At 39.5% G+C, this 24304-nt stretch overlaps 1 protein-coding gene across 7 annotated transcripts in view; it reads right to left on the reverse strand.

Moving 5' to 3' along the window:
- The window catches only part of SIPA1L2 (signal induced proliferation associated 1 like 2), an 86375-nt gene that overhangs the window by 17866 nt on the left and 44205 nt on the right, over nucleotides 1-24304 (reverse strand). For all 7 annotated transcript variants that reach the window (XM_083732043.1, XM_083732042.1, XM_083732044.1 and 4 more), the window contains 10 exons: nucleotides 23438-23595; nucleotides 21695-22271; nucleotides 19598-19872; nucleotides 10938-11195; nucleotides 9826-9909; nucleotides 8800-8903; nucleotides 6901-7004; nucleotides 4283-4668; nucleotides 1983-2207; nucleotides 1245-1395 (listed from right to left, as the gene is read on the reverse strand). In XM_083732043.1, coding sequence (XP_083588169.1) covers nucleotides 1245-1395; nucleotides 1983-2207; nucleotides 4283-4668; nucleotides 6901-7004; nucleotides 8800-8903; nucleotides 9826-9909; nucleotides 10938-11195; nucleotides 19598-19872; nucleotides 21695-22271; nucleotides 23438-23595 — 2322 coding nt within the window. The remainder of the gene's footprint in view (nucleotides 1-1244; nucleotides 1396-1982; nucleotides 2208-4282; nucleotides 4669-6900; nucleotides 7005-8799; nucleotides 8904-9825; nucleotides 9910-10937; nucleotides 11196-19597; nucleotides 19873-21694; nucleotides 22272-23437; nucleotides 23596-24304) is intronic.

Here is a 24304-nt window from a genome sequence, read left to right on the forward strand (position 1 = left end):
TTATAGACTGTTCTAATATCTAATCCATGTCATTAGCTATATATAGACTCCAAAATATAACTTGGATTAAACTAATTATCTTCTACTTCTCATTTGCAGAAAGTCCCTTGATCCACTCCAGGGTCCCTCTGATGGAAGGAGGTGGCAATTTTCACTGATTCCCCTTTCCTTTATGCCAGGATTGGGGAAGCTTTCTAGCCCCGAGGGCCAGATTGTTATGTTCTGTCCACCCCTTGCTGCCTTTGTTTGACAGGTGAGTGGAACCAAACACCTGAGAGCAGAATCATGGCAGGTGAAATCCCAAAGCTAGGAAATTCTGGGAATGGAAGCATACAGCCAAACTGAGCAAGATTCAACCCCACCCTCCCGTTCAGCAGACGATGTCACGAGTGACGAAAGCTAATAGGTGGAAAGGTATGTTTTGGGTAAAATGGCTTCACAGGCTGGAGGTTCCACATTCTGCTTTAGGACATCAACCAAGTTCTCTTAAACCCATTTCAGGTATTACTTAACCAGTATGATCAACTACACAATATGGAAAGTGGATTATTGGAAATGGTTCCCATGTGGTTCAGACTGACTTCCCTCACCTTCCCCCTCAGGTTTATATACTGTCACTAAAGTTATATCTAAAATAATGTGTTAGTTGCTTTATCTTTCCCAGGGCAACCCAAAGCAGCTTACAACCAACCAAACAGATAGCCTCTATTTCATGATAGCCTCTAAACTTATTTTCTGGATAACTCTCAAACCTCTCCAGAAATGCCAGTCCAATCCTCTATACTTAAAATACATTTCAAAGAATGTGTTAAAAATGTTCAAGTTACAGCAACCTAGCTTATCCATCAGATTTAACCATAGTCCAAATGTGGAAGTTCAACACCAGTATTTTCAGAAAATTCCATCCCAAATGAGAATCTATACACAGCAACTTAAAAAGCAGGGGTGGATAACCTGTGGACCTTGAAATGTTGCTGGAGCTGATGGGAGTTGGAGACCAACAAAATTTGGAGTCTCAGGGCAGCCACCCCTGCCTTAAAGTGAAGAGCTTTCAGGTTAAATATACCAAACCTCCTGACTATAACCATACCAGGCTTCATGATTATTATTAGTATTACAACCTCTACACTCTCTCTCATTTACAGCTCTTTTTAGAACTTATATCTATATCAAGCAGTGCTCCCACCTCCATAGCTGCCTCTAACGGTTACACAGAGACAAAGAAAAAAGTAACAGCAGCTAACCTTTCTTCTGCCTTCCTCCACAGAGATGTTGTCTGGCATCATCAACTTCAGAAACTCTTCTTTTGATAAGACTCGCTGACTTTCAGAAACTGTATTCCTTATAGAGGCCTGAAGCTGACTTGACGATAGGCCCTCAACATCACTATAAATTCTGTAGAAACAATTTGTTCTTTACAATTAGAGGGAATGCTGCAAAGTTGTTAACTCTCTAAAATGATGATCAAAACTGACACTAAAACCACAGTAACATCATTCATTAAAAGTTCCAATAAAGTTTTTTTGTTTGTTTTTTAAAGATGGGTTCCAACATGGAGGAGAAAACACACAACCCAATTCCTTTTTGTTCCTGGATTATTATTAAATAAAAAATAACAAAGCACACATTCATGTTGAGTACAGATTAGGTTAATAAAGCATGACATTCCTTATACATTTATGTAATTATATTATTAGAGCATGTTTTCTTATTACCAGAAATTTTGCAAAGCTGTTTTGGATAAGAAATCAACAGCACATAAAAATGAAATATTCAACTGTACACTTTCCTTCTACATAGTGACTTAGAATTTTGATTTCATGCCATATTGATAGAAAGCAGCTAACTTTGTCTGGCCTTTCCCTGCTTCTTCCTAGTCCGGGATTATACATCATCTACCCTGTATTTCCTTTCGTGATTTAGGTTCTCCTCCTCCAATCCACACAGACTTTTCTTCCCCAAGAAAACAAACTCTCCCTTACTCTTGGCATTCCGAAGCTTCAGACTCCTCAGGTGTAGGGCTACCTTCTGACTTTTTCCAGCCAATGACATATTTGCTTATAGCTCCTTGTCGAGGGTAGCATTTTGCTATGGAGCCAGAGATCTGTTGACTGCAATTTTGTGACACTATGTACACTTTGGACGTATCTAATGATCCACTGCTTTTAGGGCCATGTGTTGAAGGACTTCCTGAATGATGTGACCCACTAGAAGAGAGGAAAACACACAAAACAAAATACACAGTGAAGTACATGAGGAAACATGTGACAGGAAAATATATCACATACATATTTTTTTTTTATCCTAAAGTCTTCTCAAAAGGACAGAGGTCAGCCATATTTAATGTTATTTGCTTTCAATATCAATATCAATTCAATACTTTAAAGTCATCCTGGCTTCACTGGATGTATTTATAGAAATTCCTAATTTCCCCATTACAGCTGATAGGAAATTTATTTTGAAAATGTATGCTGTACAATTCTCAAGGCAGTATCCATTAAAAATAAATGAATTAGAAATATAACTTAAAACTTAAAATGTAGAGAAAAAACACAGCAACAATAAAATCCAGCAAAATGGATGAAGCCACTATTAAGACCAGTACATGCTGGAATACCTAGGCAAATAAAAAATAATTCTCCTACTACCAAAATGATATCAAGGATGGCACCAGATGACCTTCCCTGGGGAGGATATAACATAGGTTGCTACAACCAAAAGCCCCCGCTCCACTTCCTGGATCAGCTATATGATTTCTACCAGGAGCCGGGGAATCTAGAGAATGGCCTCAGAAAATGATCACAGTGTTTGACAGTGTTATTCTTTGGCTAGACTGTGCCCAATCAATTTAAAAGTACATTTTGTTATAGATTATAAAGCATTACTACATATGTCCCACCTTTCTTCAATTTAACTCAATGCTTAAAACAGACCAGTATCAGATAAACTATTCAAAAATATACCCAAACATTGCTGTAAGAGGCCTTTCAAACATCATAGTTTAAACTGACATTTCAGCAAGAAAGATGAACACGCACATGGAATTCCTATATTTCTGTGGGTTTTATTCTATTTAGCTGAAAGTTTTTATGTTCTTACTTCACTGCAATCTTCTACAACTTAGTTAAGTTGAAACTGAAACTACAGAGACCAGACGTACAAAGACATTTAGTACAGAACTTGAAGTGACAGGATTTCAAGTGCCGAGTTGGTTTGTTTGCAAATGTTTTGTATTTCAGAGAAGTAAAAAATAGGAACAATTTCCACTGGTTAAGTTCTTAAAGTCTTAAAAACTCTAAATGCAGAAATCCCAACACACTTTTTAGAAAGTCTTGTTCTGTTCCACTCAAAGGACATATGCTTTTACTCAGTATTGCTAGGGACTGCCCTGCAAATCACTACCATCCTAAACCAGACCCACTTGTTCACAAAACAAAGGTAAAATATGTACACACATTTGCATGTCACATTCTTTTCAGTGTCAACATTTTATGCAAAAGTCATGAAGCACTCCATGTACTGAAAGAGTGGTAGGGCTACAGGGCTTGGTTCAACTTACTATCACTTTCATGCAGGCTAACACTGCATGGTCCAACATTGTCACACTCCCCTTATGCCAGCACATTCAAATGATGTCAGAAGGTCTACTTACGTACATCTGTGGTGGCAGTGGGTGGAGCTAGACCACACAGCCATGCACTCACCCAAGGTCTCTTTCAATGCATAGAGGGGCTCATGTGAATCTCCCCCCCCTCCCCAAGATTGCAATAGTCTATATATGCTGGGATAATCCAAAGGGTTTTGCAGATTTAAAAAGTGTAATGTAATTTACAGATTTCATAACTGAAACGTAGAGGTAGGGAGATATCTAGTTCAATCTTCTGCCACATGGGAAGACTATCCACTCAACAGTGTCCACATATAAAATCATGTTATCTAAATTATGTTGTTGAACAAGCAGAGACTTGGCATACAGCAAAGAAAACAGGTCACATGCTATTATGCAATTGTATGGAATATACAGCTCTACACAATATTGCATATTCTTGTCCTTTTATAGTTTTACTCTCAAGCACATGAAGGCAGTTCGTAAGGAAAGTGGCATTTTAGTCTTTCCTCCTCTGTTCTGAAATGTAACATTGTTGAAATGAGGTTTTATAAAATCACTCATGTAAAATGTAATGTTAATAGCAAAAAATATATATGTAAATCCACGCTTTACTCAGAACTATCCATCACAAAATTGTGGAGCTGGAATCTTGGGGGGGGGGGGAATGCTTACCTGGAATGTGAAGATATTTCACTGAGGTCTCCCATGCTACCATCACCTGTATGACTGCTAGAAATGGCAGAAGCATAGCTGTGAACAGCATACATTTTAGTCTCATCATCTGGTCCAGGAGTTTCAGATGATTCAGCCCACTGATCAGTCCGGCTATGTATCCCTGACCGGCTTCCAGCCAGGTGCAAAGGAGCCAAAATTGGAGCAGGCATACAAGGAGCTGTATCAATCCCACTGTCAGTAGATGCCCCTTTAATGTATGTTAATCCAAGCAAGTCAGTGTCCATTAGGTCTTCGGAGCCAAAGTGCTTATCATCACTGTTGCTGGATGTGTTACTTGACAGGGTATTACTGCTGGAATGGCTGGAACAGTTTTTGTCTCCAATCTTAAAGAGAAACATTTTACAATACAGTTTTACTTCCTCTTATTCACAGTTTCATCAATCAAAGAAGCAAGCAGCTGCCTCACTACTTGTTGGAAGTGCCAAATAAAAATGAAGCAGATATAATGAATAATGCTAACAGCATAAACTTGTAATATGGATAAAATAATTAGTATTTTGATTAACACATGCTCAAATGCATCTTGGTGGTGGTGGATTTTTTTGAGTGACTTTTTGAATTAACACGTTTTGCTTATTGCATGATTTAATTGATATGCCATTATCATTTGTATTTTAATTTTTAAAAAATAATTTGTAAGCTGCTTCAGGACTCTGGCTATGGGAAGCAAAGAACAAATTAAATAAAGTAAAGTAAAAACAGGGTGAGAAATAATTTGCCCATTGTATAGAAGATTTCACTGTGCAGAGTGAATTGTGTTCAGTACAGAATAAATGTTATAATAATGTCCATTTTGTTATAAGAGAACCTCAACGTGTTTGCAAGTAATTGAACACAAGATGAACTATTTTAAGAAAAAGACTGGCATCAGCCTCTGCATTTGTCCCTCCTGAATTTGGGCAAGCAAGGGACAGCGAAACCCAAACTGTTCTCACCTTCAAAACAAAAAAAAAATCCTTCCAGTAGCACCTTAAAGACCAACTAAGTTAGTTGTTGGTATGAGCTTTTGTGTGCATGCACACTTCTTCAGACACTTCTTCATACCAAGAACTAACTTAGTTGGTCTTTAAGGTGCTACTGGAAGGAATTTTTTTTGTTTTAACTATGGCAGACCAACACGGCTACCTGTCTGTAACTGTTCTAACCTTCTCTTCCTCACTTTGCCATAACAAGCAAAATATGCAGGATTCAAAATCAAGAAATACAGATAAAGTCAACAGTATCAGTTCCTCTTGTATTGAGGAAAGTCAATGTTTAAAAGGGTGTAAGTGAGGAAAGGAAAAGGGATTTAAAATGCCTGTGTCATATTAAAAAATAGCCAGCACATATCCACCTAAATGTGTATGTATGCAGAAACATAGGATAAGACACAGGATAACCTTGTGCCAATGTTGCTCCCTCAGGTGGCTTATATAACCAGTGCTGTTTCGATCCTACAATCATCCTTCAGTCATGAAGATGTGCTGTGACCAGCACTGGTTTTGTCCGGACAGAGTGTGGGAATCAAATATGCTGAAATAGTAGCTTTGATGATTGCTCTTTTGTTTCACTGACAAAAAGGCGATGAACATTTGCTAGCTGCAACACAGGGGAGGGAATGCTTATGCATATGAACTAGAGGAAAGCGAAGAATTTGGCTTGGCATAGTTCCCTTGTCATTTAATTTACCACAAAAGTGATATTTGTGCACAAACAGGCTCTATTTTCCAAATCTCACACTTCAGTTCTCACATTATTTAATTCAGCTGGAAATAATTGTTTCTTAACATCAGGTCATCACCACCACCACACAAATTAACAGGAACAAGCATAACAATATATTCTTATTAGATGCATTCTTTAAATGTGAAATTTTGCCTAAATAAAAGAAGTGCAATTGCTGGTAATTAAAACAGATGCTTATCCCTCACAATATGACAAGAAATGGCAATGTATGAATGTCACTTGAATACAATAGGAAATGTATTCAGGACTATGCAAGTCAATGTAAATTACGTTCTAATCAGACACCAGAGTGATGCTTACATGAAGCTTTAATCCATGCAGTGCCCTAGAAACCTGCACATGCCCTTTATAATGAGATTGTTTGAGGTCACTGCCAGAAAGAATACTTGAAACTACTTCCGCATCAGTGATGCTTATTAGTTGTGCACACACTTTAGAAAAAAATTCAAGACTCTTGCAATTTATTCCACATCTGAGATTATAACACTGGCAGATACAACTGGATGGCCTCTTTTCCATTCAATTTTACAGTTTTTCAGTTATTCTATTAAAATGATAGGTCACCAAACAGAACTGTAGGACATAGCAAGATACAGAAATAAATTTGTTAACCCCAATAGCTCATTCATCTTGCAGGATAGTTTACCATCTGTAATTCGTACTTTCCATTTCTATACGGGAAAGCAGGGACCAAACATACACTTTAAATCAAGTTGCTGGCTCAAACGCAACCAGCTATTTGCACAGCTCTCCCAAGTTTTGCAACAGAGACTGTGCCCACATATTTGGAAAGATTCCTAATTTGGGAAACCCTAAGAAAAAAGACTTACATGAGAAAATTTGTTTGGTGAATCCTTGCCACTGTTCTCTTTCTGTAAAGCGCGGTCTTTATAGGAACTCAAGACTTTGGTTGATGGTGCATGCCACTTGGTTTCTGCCATAAATAATTATGTGTTTTAATTTCTAAACGCACAAAACATATTGTACAATGAAAAGAAGCTCACAACTTAATGCTATATGCATCAGGTTGAAACAGTGATGTTCTTTGAAATTTCCTAGAGCAGAGAGTTTACTCTTGCCCATCATCTTAAAAGATAATTAAACTTATGTCTATACAGCTTACTAAATGAGAGTTCTGAATAAGAAGGGCCTGTTTGTACATGTCCTTTTGCTGTGTCATTTCTACAAAACATGGAAATGCAAGCACAATGCAAAATCAATACACACATCCTCTTAATGTTCTGATGATCAAAAAACAGAGGGAGATAAACAGTATCATTTTAAAAGGAGTCATCCCAGTAGCTTTGAGGAAAAAGTAATTTAGCTTGTATGTGGATAAAAAATATCTTAAAACTCTCTGCAAACAACAAATGTGATGAGATAGATATGCAGCTGATTCTAGTCTTTATTCAAGAGAGTACTATGCGCAGGTGCACAAGACTGTGTGAAAATATGGTAGAAAATGGTGTGTGCAAGGATGTTTGCAATTATATGAGGAAGACAGAAACAGGGAAATAGGAATATAAAAAGAGAGAAAGGAAGTAGCAGAACTGTATTAGAAAAAAACAGCCTTGTGGGACCATATACACATTTAGCTGCAGCAAAAGCTCCCGATCATGCCACAGCACTAATTCTTGTAAGTTCCATGCAAGGACAAAAATGGTACCTGATAACTATAAATCTTGAGATTTAGCATGAGTGAATCTGTATTTTCAACAATCACACTCTCACGTGAAGAAAAATCCTCTGTAGGTTTACACACAAATATGCAAATCTCATATGGGAGGAAATCAGGTTTTGGAACAGAGATAGCCTTGATTGGCCTGGTGGAGGATTTATACCAGGAGCTGGGCAAGGAGAGTGCTGGCTCTTGACCTCTCATTAGCTTCCAATACTATCAACCATGGCATCCTTCTAGATCACTGAGCTGGGATGAGACTTGGAGAAAACGTCCTTTTTGGCCAGATTTCAGAATGTGCCAGTGGGAATAATCTTTGGGATTTAATCGTGTCATAGGGCTGATATTCTGAACCATGTTGTTTAACATTTACATAAAATGGCTGGGAAAGATTTCCAAAGGTTTTGCATTTGTTACCATCAGTATTCCAGTGACACAGAGTTCTGTATGTCCTTCCCCTCTCAAGCCAGGATGGCTGTAGTAGTCCTTAACTAGTGAGATCACTGATTGGATGTGGGCTAACAAACTAAAACTTAATATAGACAAGACAGAAGTGTTCATGGTTTGGAAGACTGTTGAGCAGTGATTGGATTTCAACCTCATTTGAGATGGGTAGCAGTCCTCTTGGAAAAATCAGGTTTGTAGCCTTGCCCATGAATACACAGGTGATGGCTGGGGCTAGGAGCCTCATCGCTCAGTTTAGGCTACTGCATTGACTGCACCCCTTTCTGAAAACTGCGTATGTGGCTGTGATCACTCATGCCTTGAGACTAGCCAATGCAATGTACCCTACCTGCAGCAAATCACTCTTTATGGAAGTACAATCTTCACTGGTTACCAGAAAATTTCCAAAAACAATTCTGGGTATCACTTTTAAACCTCTAAACCAGCATAGTAAGTAAGCCCATAGAAGCTGGAGATTGTGCAGTGCTTTGTGCTTCTTTTAAAAAAATATTCTAAGGCCTTTAAGATAGTTTATAATGCAAAACATTATACAAGTGGAAAACAAACCAGCAAAGCTGTAATTAAACTGAAACAGAATAATAATTACCATTGGGATGCCTGGTCGCTTCCAAAGATTCTTCATGTTCTCTGCCGCCTTCACTCTCCAGTGGACCTGAACCCTGGTGATCATGAAGTAAAGGGGACTGGCACCTATTAACAAAGAAAGAAATTGTTGCTTTCCCCTGCTCACTAGGAAAGCTTCTCATCCAGTTTATCAAATCCCTGCTGTAAAATGGCATATATATTTTCAGTATTGACAACTGGTAAGCAGAGTAAGACATTCCACAGTAGTTAGCACAATTTAAATATATTCTTCTTAAGTTATTATTTATCTAAGACTTATACACAAAGTTGCCCAAATATAGCTGCTGATACGCCTGCTCAACACATTAGATCTTATGTTGATTTCTTTTTTAAAAGGGTGGTTTTGTTACAAGCTGAACCGCTTTCACTTGAGCAAAGCAGGGTACCAGTTTTTCACTAATCAGGTCTACCCAACCTAGCCCGCTCCCCCCACCCACAGCCAAATGCTGCTCCAAACGCTTTTCCTGAGGGTTGGGAGACCCTCTTGACCAGTATGAGATATGACACAGGGGGCTGCAATTGCTACAAGGGACTGGTGAAAAACAGCTCCCTCTTCTTGTGCTAGTTGATGCACTTCCACTAGCAAATAGACACCACTAGATACCACCACCACTCAGCTATGTGTGGATTGCCTCCAAGCCTTCACAGATGGGGCAGATTGACTATAGCAGCACATACCATATTTACTTGAATCTAATGCGCCATCAAATCTAATGCACACCTCTATTTTTAGAACCTTGAAACCAAAAAAAGTATTTGCTGGTGAATGTAAATGTGCCATCAAATCTAATGTGCACCTTAATTTTCACAATGTAATTTGGCCAAAAATGGTGAGCGTTAGAATTGAGTAAATGCAGTAATTAAATTATTATCTTTACAAAGCCACCTATGAAACATTCTACAACACCCAGTTGGATAGTCCACACGTAAATTATCTTCTACAGTTACTGTTCATAAAAAAGGGATTCAGATGTAAAGAAACAAATACCCATCATATCCCACTTGGTGTCTCCACTGACTACTCCCACTTGGTCCTGGGTCACTGGAGGATGATTGGTTGCTTGGTGAACTTCTGAAATAGTGACTCAAGTAATTAACCATGTACACAGATCTGTGATGCTTCAACAACAATCAATTTTTGATATAAATTCCTAATGAAATTAGAAATACAGACAACAATATGAAGACATTGGAATAGTTTTCGTGAAATTTAAACCATTTTTAGATGCAGGGACATCTAATGATATGCAGCCTCCCTTCACCCCCACTTCAGTAGCCCTACAATATGCTCTGGAGGGGCCTGCAACGAGGGAGCAAGAGAATGGTCTGCTTGAGTGATACTGGATGTTTCCTACAGTCTGCACATTTTCGCATAATGACCACAATTCAGCACTTTTTAAAGTACATATAGATAGATCCTTGCAAGCAATAGTGTCTTTGGGCTCATCCGCACTTCCATTTGTCCTGTGATTTCTAGGTACAGGCCTGAGAGGGGTTTTTTTTTTTTTTGTCCAGCCACATTCCCTGGAAAAACCCGCTGCCTACTACTGAATTGGAACAAACGTCAATTGGGTTTTCATTTAACTTTTAAGTCATTTCAGTTTTTAAACAAAGACATCATTCCACAAATATCCATTTGCTCTTGGACGTTTATAGCCATGTTCTATTGACGTTACAAATATAATAAAACTCTCTTGGAATGAGATGAAAGTATTAACCTGCAAGCAACTAATTTCATTTTTTTAAATGCTTGATGCTCTTATTCAGAAGTTCTTATTTTATTGGTCGACTACCACAGCAGCCGAAATTGCCTGGTACCTAGCCTTTATATTCCATTATAAATAGAGATGAGGGTGTGAGTTTTAATGTCGTCTACCTTTTAAAGTATCATTAGCACTGACCATTGTTTCAACAAGGATTAGTGGAGGCGAACACTAAGCTCACTGCAGCTCAAATCTGTTAAAACCTTGTACAGTAGTATGTGAATTAGGTTTAAAAAGAAAACAGCTTTTTAAAAATCACTTCATACCAAAGACCAGAAAGGTTTACTAATAAAGCACTAAGAAAATACAGGAATTAATAACAGAGAGAACATATTACCTTGCACCATCTGGCAGCTTTCTGTCAAATGAAGTACTGCGAGGAATGGCTGTTTGCGCCTGCTGGAGAAGCTGCTGGCACTGCAATCTATCAGATGTTCCTAGGATTGGAGAGGCACGAGAAAGAGGCTGCCCTGCAGGAGCTGGCACCCGATGCCAAGTAGTATTCCTCCTGAAAGGGGTTTTATACTCACATGGGGTGCCTTCACTGTCAAGTTTGTACTCCACCATGGGAATTCGACATAGTTCTGAGCAACCCCTGCAGTATACATAAACATAATAATCCCTGAGTCTTGTAGAGATACAGCCCATCATTTTTTAAAAAGTATAGCATGTGCATGTCATAAAATTATATATTATATCAATTATATCATAATATAAAATATGACCCATCATCTGTACGCTTACACTAGATTATGTAAAATTTAAATTGTCAGAGATAAAACTGAATGCAAAGCAACTTTTCCATTCCAAGGAAAACCTGCCTGCTGAACGTGCTGCTAGTAACCCTGGTGTCCAAGATATCTTAGAGTAAACAAGGAAGACTTCAGTGGGGTTGAGGGGTTATTTTATTACCCACAAGTTCACTGAGGGCCCAACTAGAGGATACATTAGCTCCATATCTGTGATATTTAAGTGCAGAGGACCATTTTTTTAAACACATACTCCCTGCCCAGCAGGCCAAGCAGTATTAAGACCCTATTATGGAGTAAGGGGTTTTTAACCCTTTAGCCTCCTTATGGTACCAATTCAGACCAGGCTTCCCATGCTGGCTTCTTGCATGGGGAAAGCGAGCTTTAAAAAACACACTGTGCAAATTGCAAGTTTGAGGGGCCAAATTGACTGCAAAGGGTTAAAACCTTCATGCCCCATCATTCTAAGGTCCCAATCTAGATTGCCAGTAGAGGGATGGGCAATCTTTTTTAAAAATAATAATAATAACAGCACCACAATACCTGGCACTTAAGGGCAAATATACAGAGCCTTAAAACTCATCTAGAGGTTATTTGAATGGCTTCTCAGCAGGAAAAGGGCAAATTTACCAGCTGAGCCCTACAAAGCCCAAAGCTTGAATAAGTGGCGTTTTCTACCTATAGTGGTCACTAACACAACAAAAACTGAAGCCGATGCTAGGACAGCATCATCTACGTTAAGTATGGCTAGGTTTTTTAAAAATCAATGATCTGATCAAGCCTGAGTTTTGAGATAATATAACATGGACCTTTCAATGGATTTTCCAGAGTTTGATTTCAATGGTCTGTAGACTCATGAGATTGAAAATCTTTAGGCATGGGAAGCACAGGGTCTAGCCCATCTGTCTGTTGGGATTCGCAGGATCCTGGATAAGTCTGCAGGCTTCAACAGGATGATGCAATACTCTGCTGAGTCAGAGTGACTCAGCAGGAGTGTGATTAATGTGATTGGCTATCACCTGTTTTAAAAAGGAAAGCCTGTTTAACAGTGGGTGTGGTTGGTGTGCTGTAGTGGAGAGTCTTCGTTTGTAAGTACTCTGTATGGACTGTTTCTTTTATAAATGCCTGTATATAACTCACATTAAAAAGTCTGCACTGGAAAACCTGGAACTCTTAGCGTCTCTGCTGAAAGCGCCGCGTGGAATACGCGACAGGGTTATGGGCCCAGCACGCTTCCACTGCGCAAGAGTACAGGTGGCAGTTATCTAGCCGTGGGTGCTGGAGGTGAGCTGCAGGGATGGAGCAGTCCAGAAGTGGCGTGTTGCTGGAGAAGCTGACGGCCACGAACTACAGCATCTGGTCGGTCCGCATGCAACACTTCCTCAAGCGTGAGGGCCTGTGGAAGGTGGTGGAAACTCCACCGCAGCCCCCTGAGTGGGATGAGGACGATGAAAAGCTGGCACTTGCAGAGGCCCAGCTTGAAAAGGATGAGAAAGCTTTGGCTACGATCATCCTTGGAGTGGACGACAGCCAGCTAGTCTACGTAGCTGATAAGGTGACGGCAAGTGAGGCGTGGAATGCACTCAAGGCTGTCCATGTGCGAGAGACAGCTGGCTCACTGATAACACTGACCAGGAGACTGTACCGGTGTCGGAAGAAACCGGGGGACTCCCTGGTAAACCACCTAAAATTCCTAACAGGCTGTTTCCAGGAGCTAGCCTTAAGAGAGAGGCCTGTGGGGGAAGAGGACAAAGTCTTTATAGTCCTGAGTTCCCTTGATGACAGCTATGATATGCTGGTCAACTCCCTCGAGTCGGTAGAGACTGATAAGCTGACTCTGGAAAACGTTACCGGACGGTTGTATGCAGAGGAGGACAGGCGTGCAGAGCGAAAGATGACCTCAGCCCAGCTGTTGGAGCATCCCAGAGGGAACAACAGCCGGGAAGAGCAGAGGTGTCGGGAGCCGGAGAAACAGCCAGGAGGAGCTGCTGCAGACCAGCTGGTGGTCAACAAAGTAAAAAGGTGTTTTTGCTGCAAGTCCAGTGAACATCTGCTGCAGGACTGCCCGAGAAAACAACAAAAACAGCAGAAGCACAGGAGGCAGCAGAGAGAGTCTACCGCTTGGGTGTCTGCAGATGGTCAAGAAAATGAAGAGCTGTGGGTTCTGGACAGTGGAGCTTCTCAAACCTTTTGTAAAAGAAAAGGACTGCTAACTGATGCTAGGGCCTCAAACAAAAAACATGTAAGTCTTGCTACGGGCCAGAAAGCTAATGTGGTTTGTGAGGGGGAGGTTGTGTTCCCACAACTGGGACACACATTCAGGAATGTGTTGTGTGTGCCTAGTTTGCAAAACAATCTCCTAAGCATTCCTGACTTGGCAAAAGAAGACTTTGAAGTAAACTTTGTGGGAGATCAGTGCCAGATAAAGCAAAATGGGGCAGTGTTGGCAAATGCTAACCTTAGAGCTAATATGTATGTACTGCAGTCTGAGTCTAAGGTTGCGAATGTGCAAAATGTCCCAACCCATGATATGTGTATTCATCTCCTGCACAGGCGTCTGGCTCATGCTAGCTTTAAGGTGCTAAACAAAACATTGGAGTTGTGTGGGGGGATGAAAAATATAAAAAGTTGTGATAATTACTTAGACTGCAATATCTGCAAGGAGGTTAAAAGCAGGGCTTGCCCAGTAGCAAGAGGAAGCCAAAGAGAAACAAAAAAACCACTGGAATTGATTCATGCTGATGTAACTGGTCCTTTTCCACCAAGTGTCTCCCATAACAAGTACTGTTTGATTCTAGTGGATGACTATTCTAGATTTGGCTGGGTCTATCCATTAAAGCAAAAGTCTGACGTTGCCCAAACTTTGAAGTTCTGGGTAAGAAGGGTAGAAAGGCAACTTGGCGAAAAGGTGTGCTCTATTCAGTCAGACAGGGGAGGAGAGTTTATGGCAAGCTCCCTAAGAAACTGGTTGCGTTCCCAAGGTATTAAACATAGGCTTACCAACGTGGCAACGCCTCAGGAGAACGGAGTAGCAGAGCGTAGGGGAGGTGTCTTGCAGACACAAATGAAAGCATTGTTAGCAGATGCAAATCTCCCAATTAAGTACTGGGCTGAGAGCATTAAGACCGCAAATTATATTGGGAATCGCTTGTGGTCAAGGGTACTAGATGACATACCCTATAAAATTCTCTATAACAAAAGTCCCAGTTTGCAACATTTGAGAATCTTTGGGACAAAGGCGTGGGTTGACATACCTGTAAAGAAAGGAGGAAAAGGTGGGAAAAGGGCACAGCAGTTGCTATTTCTTGGGTATGAAAGTGGTACGAAAGCCTACAGGTTTGAAGGTGATAAAAATCTTTTGAGTTATAGTCGATCAGCCAGTTTTAATGAGCAAAGAAATTGGCCCAAGATACATGCAAACCTCCTGCCAGGAAAAGTTTTACTGCCGAGCGTACCTGATAAGGCAGTTGAAACAAAGCTAAGAATTGGCAGCTCTCCCAGAGAAACTGAAAGGGAGGAGGTAAAGGTTGAGCATTTTTCTCCAGCTGCTAGCATGGAGCAGGGGAGAGAAGAAAGTGCAACAGGGACAGGAGGAGGTAGATCTCCAGAGTCAATCCACCCCAAAAGCAGTCCTGAAGGTAGCCCAGGGGGTGAGATTAATGAACCAAGGAGATCTGCAAGAAGTAATAACGGTCAACCTCCAGACCGTTATGGGTTCCCAGCCACCATAAACCAGGTTTGTGTAACTGAGCCAGAAAACTTTGAAGAAGTGCAAGAGTTACCTACTCTAGAGAAAGAGGCGTGGTTAAAGGCAATGCAGGCAGAGTATAACTCTCTGCTAAACAACAATGTGTTTGTCCCTACAGAATTGCCTGAAGGTAAAAAGCCCATAAGCTGTAAGTGGGTTTTTAAAGTGAAAAAGCTGGCTGATGGTAGTTATCAGAGGAAAGCCAGATTGGTTGCAAGGGGCTTTACACAAAGAAAAATGATACATTATGATGAAGTGTTTGCCCCAACAGCAAAGGCTGAAACAGTAAAATCAGTTTTAGCAATGGCAAGTCTGAGAGGGTTAAAAGTTAATCATTTTGATGTTGCCTCAGCATATTTAAATGCTCCTATTGACGCCGAGGTGTATTTACAGCAAATACCAGGTTATGAGCTGGAAAAAGACAGCATGGTGTTAAAGCTGCAAAGGGCACTATACGGGTTGCACCAAAGTGCACGTCTATGGCATGAATGCATAGACACAACTTTGAAAAAGATGGGATTCAAACAAAGCCTGGCTGATTCCTGTTTATATTCAGCAATGGTGCAAGGAAGTATTTGTTATTTACTTTTGTATGTTGACGATATCTGTCTGATAACAACTGCACAAAAGCAAGTGTCTTGGTTTATAAACAGCCTAGGTAACAAATACAAACTGAAGTATTTGGGAGAGATTCAGAATTACTTAGGAGTAGAGGTTCAGAGAAATGAAGAGGGAGTCTACTCTCTGAGTCAGAAGGAAAAAATTGAAAAGTTACTGAAGACATATAGAATGGAGAGGGCAAATGAGGCTGACACTCCCATAACTACCCAGTACAAAAATGAACCAGAAGGGCAAAAATGTGAGAATGCAACAGCATTTCATTCTCTGTTGGGTTCTCTTTTATATTTAAGTTGTTGGACAAGACCCGACATAACATTGGCAGTGCACATGTTAAGCCAAAGAAGTGCAGACCCGGCTCAGAGAGATTGGGTAGCACTTAAAAGAATCCTAAGGTATCTGAAAGGCACAAAAGATTACAAACTGATGCTGGATACAGGATATGATCAGCAAGTGTATGCATACGCTGATGCCAGTTGGGGGGACAGAGAAAATGGAAAGTCTACCACTGGCTATGCCATATATATTGGAAATGCCCTGGTTCAGTGGAAATCCCAGAAACAAACATTTGTTGCCACAAGTACTTGTGAAGCAGAGTACTCAGCCATAAGTGAATGTGTATCACAAATAGAATGGTTTGCTTGCCTAACAAAAGAGCTTGGAATACCTTCTGAAATGCCAATCACTGTGCTAAGTGACAACATGGCTGCACAACAGCTTGCTAACCAACAGAACTTTAAAAGCAAAAATATAGCTATAAGATACGGAAATGTGAAAAATGCTTTGGAAAGAAATTTGTTAAAGGTACAGCACTGTAACACAAAATGTAATGTGGCAGATTTGTATACAAAATGTTTGGATGCTCCTAAATTTCGAGACTTAAGAGAATTATTAGGTCTCAAGCCTTTGACTTAAGGAGGAGTGTTGGGATTCGCAGGATCCTGGATAAGTCTGCAGGCTTCAACAGGATGATGCAATACTCTGCTGAGTCAGAGTGACTCAGCAGGAGTGTGATTAATGTGATTGGCTATCACCTGTTTTAAAAAGGAAAGCCTGTTTAACAGTGGGTGTGGTTGGTGTGGTGGTTGTGCTGTAGTGTGGTGGTTGTGCTGTAGTGGAGAGTCTTCGTTTGTAAGTACTCTGTATGGACTGTTTCTTTTATAAATGCCTGTATATAACTCACATTAAAAAGTCTGCACTGGAAAACCTGGAACTCTTAGCGTCTCTGCTGAAAGCGCCGCGTGGAATACGCGACACTGTCCACATTGGGAAGGAAAATATGCTGAACATGTCAATAGAACAGGGATAAAGCCTGGGAATAGATTAAGCTAGCAAATTAGCTATCCCTCCTGTTCACTGGACATATGTCTGTGGTTGTGAAATGCAGTGACAGAAACTTCATCTGGATATTGGGAAACAAAACTTAGGGCAGTGGTGTCTTTAACATTTTGACAAGCACAGATGGTGGGAAACCGGACACACATAATCTATTATAATTTGTCCCAGTTGCTGATTGTGGACTGGAGTTTTACCCTTTATAGCAAAGTATCGGAAAGAAAATCATGTGAGAAAAAATTTGGAAGTGGAGAGTACTCTTTTTCCAGGGGCAGATAACTTGGAAAACCTCGTAAGTTTCATGATCATGTCTTCATCTTAGGATTTCCATCATAAGCGATGTCCACTAGTATTGTCTCTAAGTCCTCTGCTGTCATATTTTCTGGTCTCTGAAGGAAAGGTAGTTGAAGAGCAAAACAGTGTTTTCGCCATGAGATGTAAAGTGAATTCCTTGTTGTTTGGGTGGTAGAGTCATAAACATTGTACAATTCAGATAGTTGGGCATCAAACAGGACAACAAGATAGATATGGGATCAGTTATAAGGCAAGTCATGACATCATATGAATTTTAGAACCTGTGATGACTTCCTTGTCTCTAGCCTCTTGAATCAGGGTTTAAGATGTGATCTAGTATGTTGTATATCCCCCCATGAACAAATATTTTGCAGCACAGACCTGTCTTTACAAAGGAAAGGAAAGGAAAGGAATCTTTCACAAGAGGGTTCTATGTTCATATTTAAGAGATTATATGTTTATATTAAGGTCAGTTTTAGTTTTAAACCAATTCCCAAATGAATAGTTGAGTTAGCCTGTTCTTGCAAAGAAAGAGTCTTATGGCACCTTGAGCCTTTGATGTTTTGAAATAACCTTCATGGTTTCAACCACATTATTTTTAGAAGAGAAACAGATTATAGACTGAACTTTTTAAAAATGTAAGATTACACTTTTATCCATTTTTATTCACCTTGGTTGGAAGCAGTAAAAAACAGTGGACTCTGGGGAAAACTATACTCAGTCCAGTCTGCTAAGAAGGCTTCAAAGAGTCAGATAATCCAGGAAGAGCAGACATTCTTTTAAAGAGGCAGTTGAAGATTCTCATATCACAGGAAGTTTATACTGCAGAAAATCCCTTCTTCTGTTGGGGTAGATGATGACTTAGGAGCCTGTAGAAGGACTCTGACTTTTCTAGACTTTTTGCAGTCTGCAGCCTATCCCTAAGCTATGGATCCAACTGTTTTGGAATGGCACCAGTGATAATCAGGAGAATAAGTACCAAAAAGTGTTATTTCATACTTGGAAGCAGATGGCAAAAATCTCCAAATGAAGCTGAGAAAATCTTTCAGCTGCCAATTATATGCAACTTGAAAAAAACAATGATATACAGACATATTTCTATGTCTTCCAAAGGCAGCACATGTGTGGCAATACGAGTGGCAGCAATAAAGGGATAATTTCCCCCATTTCACTCTAAGAAATTAATTTTTGGAGAACATCCATAAATAAAATGCAACATATATATCACCAATTCTACAATGCTATAGTTAAATATGTTAATGTGGCAGTCATACACAGCAAACACTCTCCCTATTAAAGAAAGCTAACTGAACGCTTGAATTAGCTGAGATAAAAAAAAATAGTCATTTATTAAAGCGGGTATAACGGACATCTTTTCTGTCCTCATAATATCCATCTGCCTAGCTACAAAGGTACATCTAGCACAAGGCTGCCTCTTTTAGCCTAAGTTTCCCCTTCTATTTTCTCAATTTCTTCCTTGCTCCATCTGTTCTGGATGTTAGTTTAATGTTAGTTGAAAGTGAAAAATGGAAGAAAACATTGATTGCCCAGTCTCAAAAGGAATATTGGAGAGCTGAAAAAGGTGCAGAAAAGTGCAAGCAAAATGATTTGGGTTTGGAATACCTTCCCTATGAGGACAGAGCATGCAGGCAAGCAGTAGCTAACCTTTTTGGTGCTGAGGACTGCAACAACCCATGGCCAATCCCTCCAGGGGATGCATGTCAATGTGAGTGTAGTTAAAGCCAAACTTTCTTAACCATTTGCCTCATTAAATATACTGAGCAATCCCACCCCTTTCCTCAATATTCCTTATTACCTTCTACCCTTTCCCCCCCTTATTCTTCATTAATTTCCAAAAGCCATATTAATTTCTACTCTATTTCCCGATTTCAAATCCCTTATTAATTTTCACTCTTTTCAAAAACATTGATTAATTGCCACCACTTCCCCCTTATTCCCATATTGATGCTTTCCCTATTCTATAGTAAACAGTTCACTTTATTCAGAAAGCACTGCTTACTTAACTAAAAGCAACCAGCCCCCCCAGTATACAATCCATCCTTTATTAAAATAACTTATAAGATCCATTCCATATATTACAAGATAGCACTTCTCTCACAGACTGTGTTAGCTGCAAGTCTCATTAGCACCAAATGAGCACTACCCATTTAACAAGAAAGCCATCTGTGAAAAGGGCAAAAGAATGTCAGCCGTGAAGACACAAATAACCTACTAGCTACTGTGACTTCTTACCGTCTAGGTGATCCATCTTCATGTGGCTGGATAATCACCACCTTTACAGTCACAGAAGTGCGCAGCAGGTCAATCATTTGTTCATGAGTCAGGGTTGCTACAGCTACTTTACAGATCTCCACAAGGCGACTGCCTTGACGTAGGCCAGCTTTCCAGGCAAAACCAAATGGCTCCACATCTGCTACAATCCCTTCAAAGTTAACATGGAATCCGAGCTGTCCCAAGCCATTTCTCCTTAAGGTCATTTCTGTTGTTTCACATCCTCTAGTTACTATCTAAAGGAATATGAAATTAGTGAGACCACAGTATAAAAGAATAGTGATGTAAAAATTCCAGAAATGGTGAGTAAGGTGATATTGAAATGGTTTTTAAAATGTGATTTATCCCCCTGCCATTAAGAACATGAAGTGTAATATTTATTATAACCTATAAGATAAAATTTTATTGTTTGATATGTTTCTGAAATCCAAAAGTAATAATAACTTTGTTTTATTAGAACAATTATAAATCAGTGTCATGATGGAACCAATACATAAGAGCCACACCACTCCCAGCTAAGTGTTTAGGATTGCAGACTTAAGGTCTTCCAATTATTCTATCTGTGCTAGCATTCCAGCTTGCCAAATGGAACAATACGCTTCCCCCTGCACATTGTTCTGGAGGTTCTCCCAACCCTCTAAGCCAATTTGGGAAGGCATGGGGGTGGGGGGGAGAGAGAGATGGGGGAAGCCTTATAGCACAAGTGGAAGTCCTTGCACAGGGCTTCCACTGACAGGGCTGGTTAGGTGAATCCTAACCTGTTACCTAAAAACAAGATGAAAATAAAAATTGTTTGCTATATTACAGTGTATAGTAGTTGTGTTATTGTGAGACACCCTGGATTTTTTTTTTTATTGCGGGCCATGCATAAATATTTTAAAGAAATTCTAAAAAGAGGAGTCAAAAGCCAGCCTGTACAAAGTCCACCAGGTTTCAGAATCAAAATGACTGGTATACCCTCATAATGGACTTCTGGACTAAACACTCACAAGATGTATTCTGCAACTTCTGAAGTAGGTTTCCAACATCAAGATAGAAAATAATTATTCAGTAATCCTGTCAGACACAGTATCAATTCTGTCATCAGTCTTATTACTGCTTTGGAATCTTGAGACTAAACATTTTCAGCAGGGTAAATTAACTGTAGGATTCTTTTATACACATTAGTATTGCACATTCTGAAAGGTGCATTTCCTAAGAGATCCCCCCTCCCAACTACCAATTGTTCAGTAATCTGTTTCTAGTCTTGCATGCACACCCACACCCACTTTTCATATACACCCATTTCTTTTCCACCACTTTCCAATTTTTTTTACCAAGTCTTCACATCTCCCTCACTGGACACATGCCTTCTGAAACATGTAAGGAACTGCTTTCAAACAATGCAAAGTCACATGTACTAATATGTTATACCCCTCGGGTAGCTAATAGCGTTTTTGTCATTCATGGCTGACTAGAGATTTCTGAATAAAGATGTTCTTCTCCAAGCTCTAACATTTGATGTCCCTGGAGCAACCATCTGTGCTGTGTCCAGTTTCTAGGACAGTACATTTCTCTTACTGATTATTATAACAGTTCAGGGACTGTTTTGTTTGTAGAAGACTTAGCAGCTGCCTTATATTAAACAAGGAAGCAAAATAGTAATTTACTGAAGTCTTTACAGGTACAGATCACTTTTTTTTATTAGAACAATGCTAAATTATTGTAACCTGACTCATTTGACTGGGTCAGGTTATATATCTGAACAATATAACACACTTAAAGAGAATCTGAATTAAGTGAAAATTCTCTATTATGCTTAGTAGAATTGTCTGGATTTTTACTTCTTGAAATAAGGCAACCCTAACTGTACTAAAAAGGGAGAATTTTGTTTCAGACTACAGCTGCCACATTTCCAGTTTAAGCCTGGAATACAGAAATATCCCTGAAATGGTCCGGTAAACTTTTCATTTTTAAAATTCTATAGTCAGGTATCATATTTATCCATCTCCATTATCTTGAAAAATTACTGACAATAGTATTTGAAATTGCCAAGCACTTAAAAGAAACCATACTTACTTCCAGTCTTTGAACCATTTCTCTGATGTCATCAGCACAGTTATCAAGTGCTGAGAGAAGAACACATTCTCCTCTTTCATAAAAAACTTTAACACTCATTAATCCAGATGTCCATCCAATAACATCTCTGCAGGAGCAGTTGAAAACAACATTCTTTGATTCCTTTTCAATCAACACGATGAACTCATTTGAGATACCAAGAAGACATTCAATGTCAAGGGACTGACCAAAGTCTCTTGCTATCACATTCCATATCACTGCTCCAATGCTGAATAAGTGGGCATCCTTCCTTGGTTTCACTCTCTCTTTTTTCTTTGCTCCCAGTGTAATAAAACTAAACTTGACTGACGTGTCTACTGTAGCGGTAGTAACAAAGTTTTCTGCAAGATCTTTCAAGTACTCTTGCCGTGTTCTAGTGGCCATGGCTCGAAATTTTTCTGACTTATGTGCTGCATTTTCTGCATTAATAACTTTGGCCAAAAGGAAGTCCCGGAAAACTGCTGACTTAGGGAAAGTCACTCCTTTAGGTATTGGTGGCCCGAAAGGTGGTACATCTTTTGACCTTGAAACTCCAACACTAGAAGGTGAAGAAAACTTATTATAGGATCAATGTTTTGTAAGTTACTTTAACTAAAACATTATTTGTTTATACATAAGATATTCATGCACCTACCAAGGACAAGAAAAATTTATATAATAAACTACCTCAAAACTCTTCAAAAGCAGAAATTGTCAGGAATTACATTTGCAGCAAAATGAGAAAAATAAAATCATAGAATTGTAGAGTTGGATGGGACCACTAGGATCACCCAGTCCAACCCCATACGGAACTCTTTCTAACTGAATATATATTTTTATCAAATTGAAAATGTGCCGCATCAAGAAATTAAATATTCACAGAACACAAATGTTGTTGTACCAACCCATCATAAAATGGTGTGTTACATGAACACTAAATATTTAGATCAGGGTACTAGTGTATAAACAAATGCACATTTTTTTATGCCATATGCCTAGAATGCACTTCTATACAGTATTGATTCATGGTATGAACATATAAGCATGCCATGATCCATTATGGGCTACCTTGGAACTGAGTCAGTTACCCCACTTCTCCAGTCTAGAGTCCCCATGCATATAGAAATTTGTATTAACAAAAGGGCTCAGCTTTCATAAGATTGCTTCTTGTCCTCGAATAATTCAGAGATTTAAATATAGAGACTACGTTCTATAGGTACCATACAACTTATTTTTATTGAAGCTAGCAAGTTTCCTGAACCTTACTAATATTTCTTTAAAGTACTGCTGTTTTTGGTTTTAGGGTGCAATCCAAACCCTCTCCAGCCATCATTTGGGCTTTTTGGAGCAGTACATCCACCATCCATCTGCACTCTGGTTGCTCACTGTGGCCAAAGATGAGAAGGTACAGGACAACTGGAACAAATTCCATCATCCGATGGCAGTGATTCCAGTGGATCCCAGTGTTGTTTAGCTCCTCCCTGAGGCACCCCATTTGGGGGCTTGCTACCAGCCCCCACAGGCAAGGATATGGCCAATGGGTCTCCCACTAAGCTCATTCATTGAGTGGAAGGGGAAGGCTGGTGCCATGATGGTTGGCTGGGTGAGCTGGGAGCACAGGTACATGGAAAATGCAGAAAAGGCTGATAAAGCAAATAAACAATGGCCCCAGCATTTTCCAATGAAAGCCTAAGAAACTAAGGCAATTGACAAACCTGTACTCACCTATAGCACACATTTTCAGTGCAAGGGTTGTGGACTTTAACAATGACAAACACATGTTGAAAATGAGAACGGATATTTTTTGGAGTAAAAGGAAGCGCTCCAGGCTCTTGGAAGACAATGGTAACAATGTCATTTCCTATGTGCCTTTTCCTTAAAAGCTAGATGCAAAACAAAAAAACAAAAAAACCCTTAAAATGGTGACTACAATTTCCTTCACATCCACTAGAAAAAAGATAACTATTTAAAATATTAAAAATGGCAATTATGTATTTTAAAAAACCCTACACTTTGATTAGTCACAATGTTCTTGTCTTGGCACAGGCAACACGCAGCCTAAGTATGGTATGTTTTACGGGTCTTGTCTATACCTTTGAAATACACAGTTCTTTAAAAAGGGGGAAGTGGTGGGTGGAGAATAGGTAAAATCATAAATCAGTCTTGTTCAAGTATATGAAGTACAGACCCACACTAAATAGCCTTTCAATCATTTTGTTGCTCATCATTTCCAAGATGCAAAATAACTTTTCATATCTGAAATACAACATTTCTTGTTTCCTTAAGATGTTTTTCCTCACTGTAGTAGTTTCTATATCTACTAGAAATTCTCAACATTTTAAACCAATCTTTCCCCACCATAGAAAGCACAACAGTCGCCAAATATCTTCAAAGGACAATTTTATTTTAAATAAGTTTGGAAATGCAGCAGTGGACAAAGGCAGGCCAAGATCCAAGGATTCCTAAATGTACATTGAAGCGGTTCAACACAGCTTTTGCCTTTTATTTCCAGCTGCAACTTTCCACACTATTACAGTAACCTCCCAGACTTTTGGGAACAGCTTTTTGGGTAGTGTGTCTGCAGCAGAGTCT

This window comes from Podarcis gaigeae (assembly GCF_964106915.1).
Source record: "Podarcis gaigeae genome assembly, chromosome: 3".
NCBI classification, from domain to species: Eukaryota; Metazoa; Chordata; class Lepidosauria; order Squamata; family Lacertidae; genus Podarcis; species Podarcis gaigeae.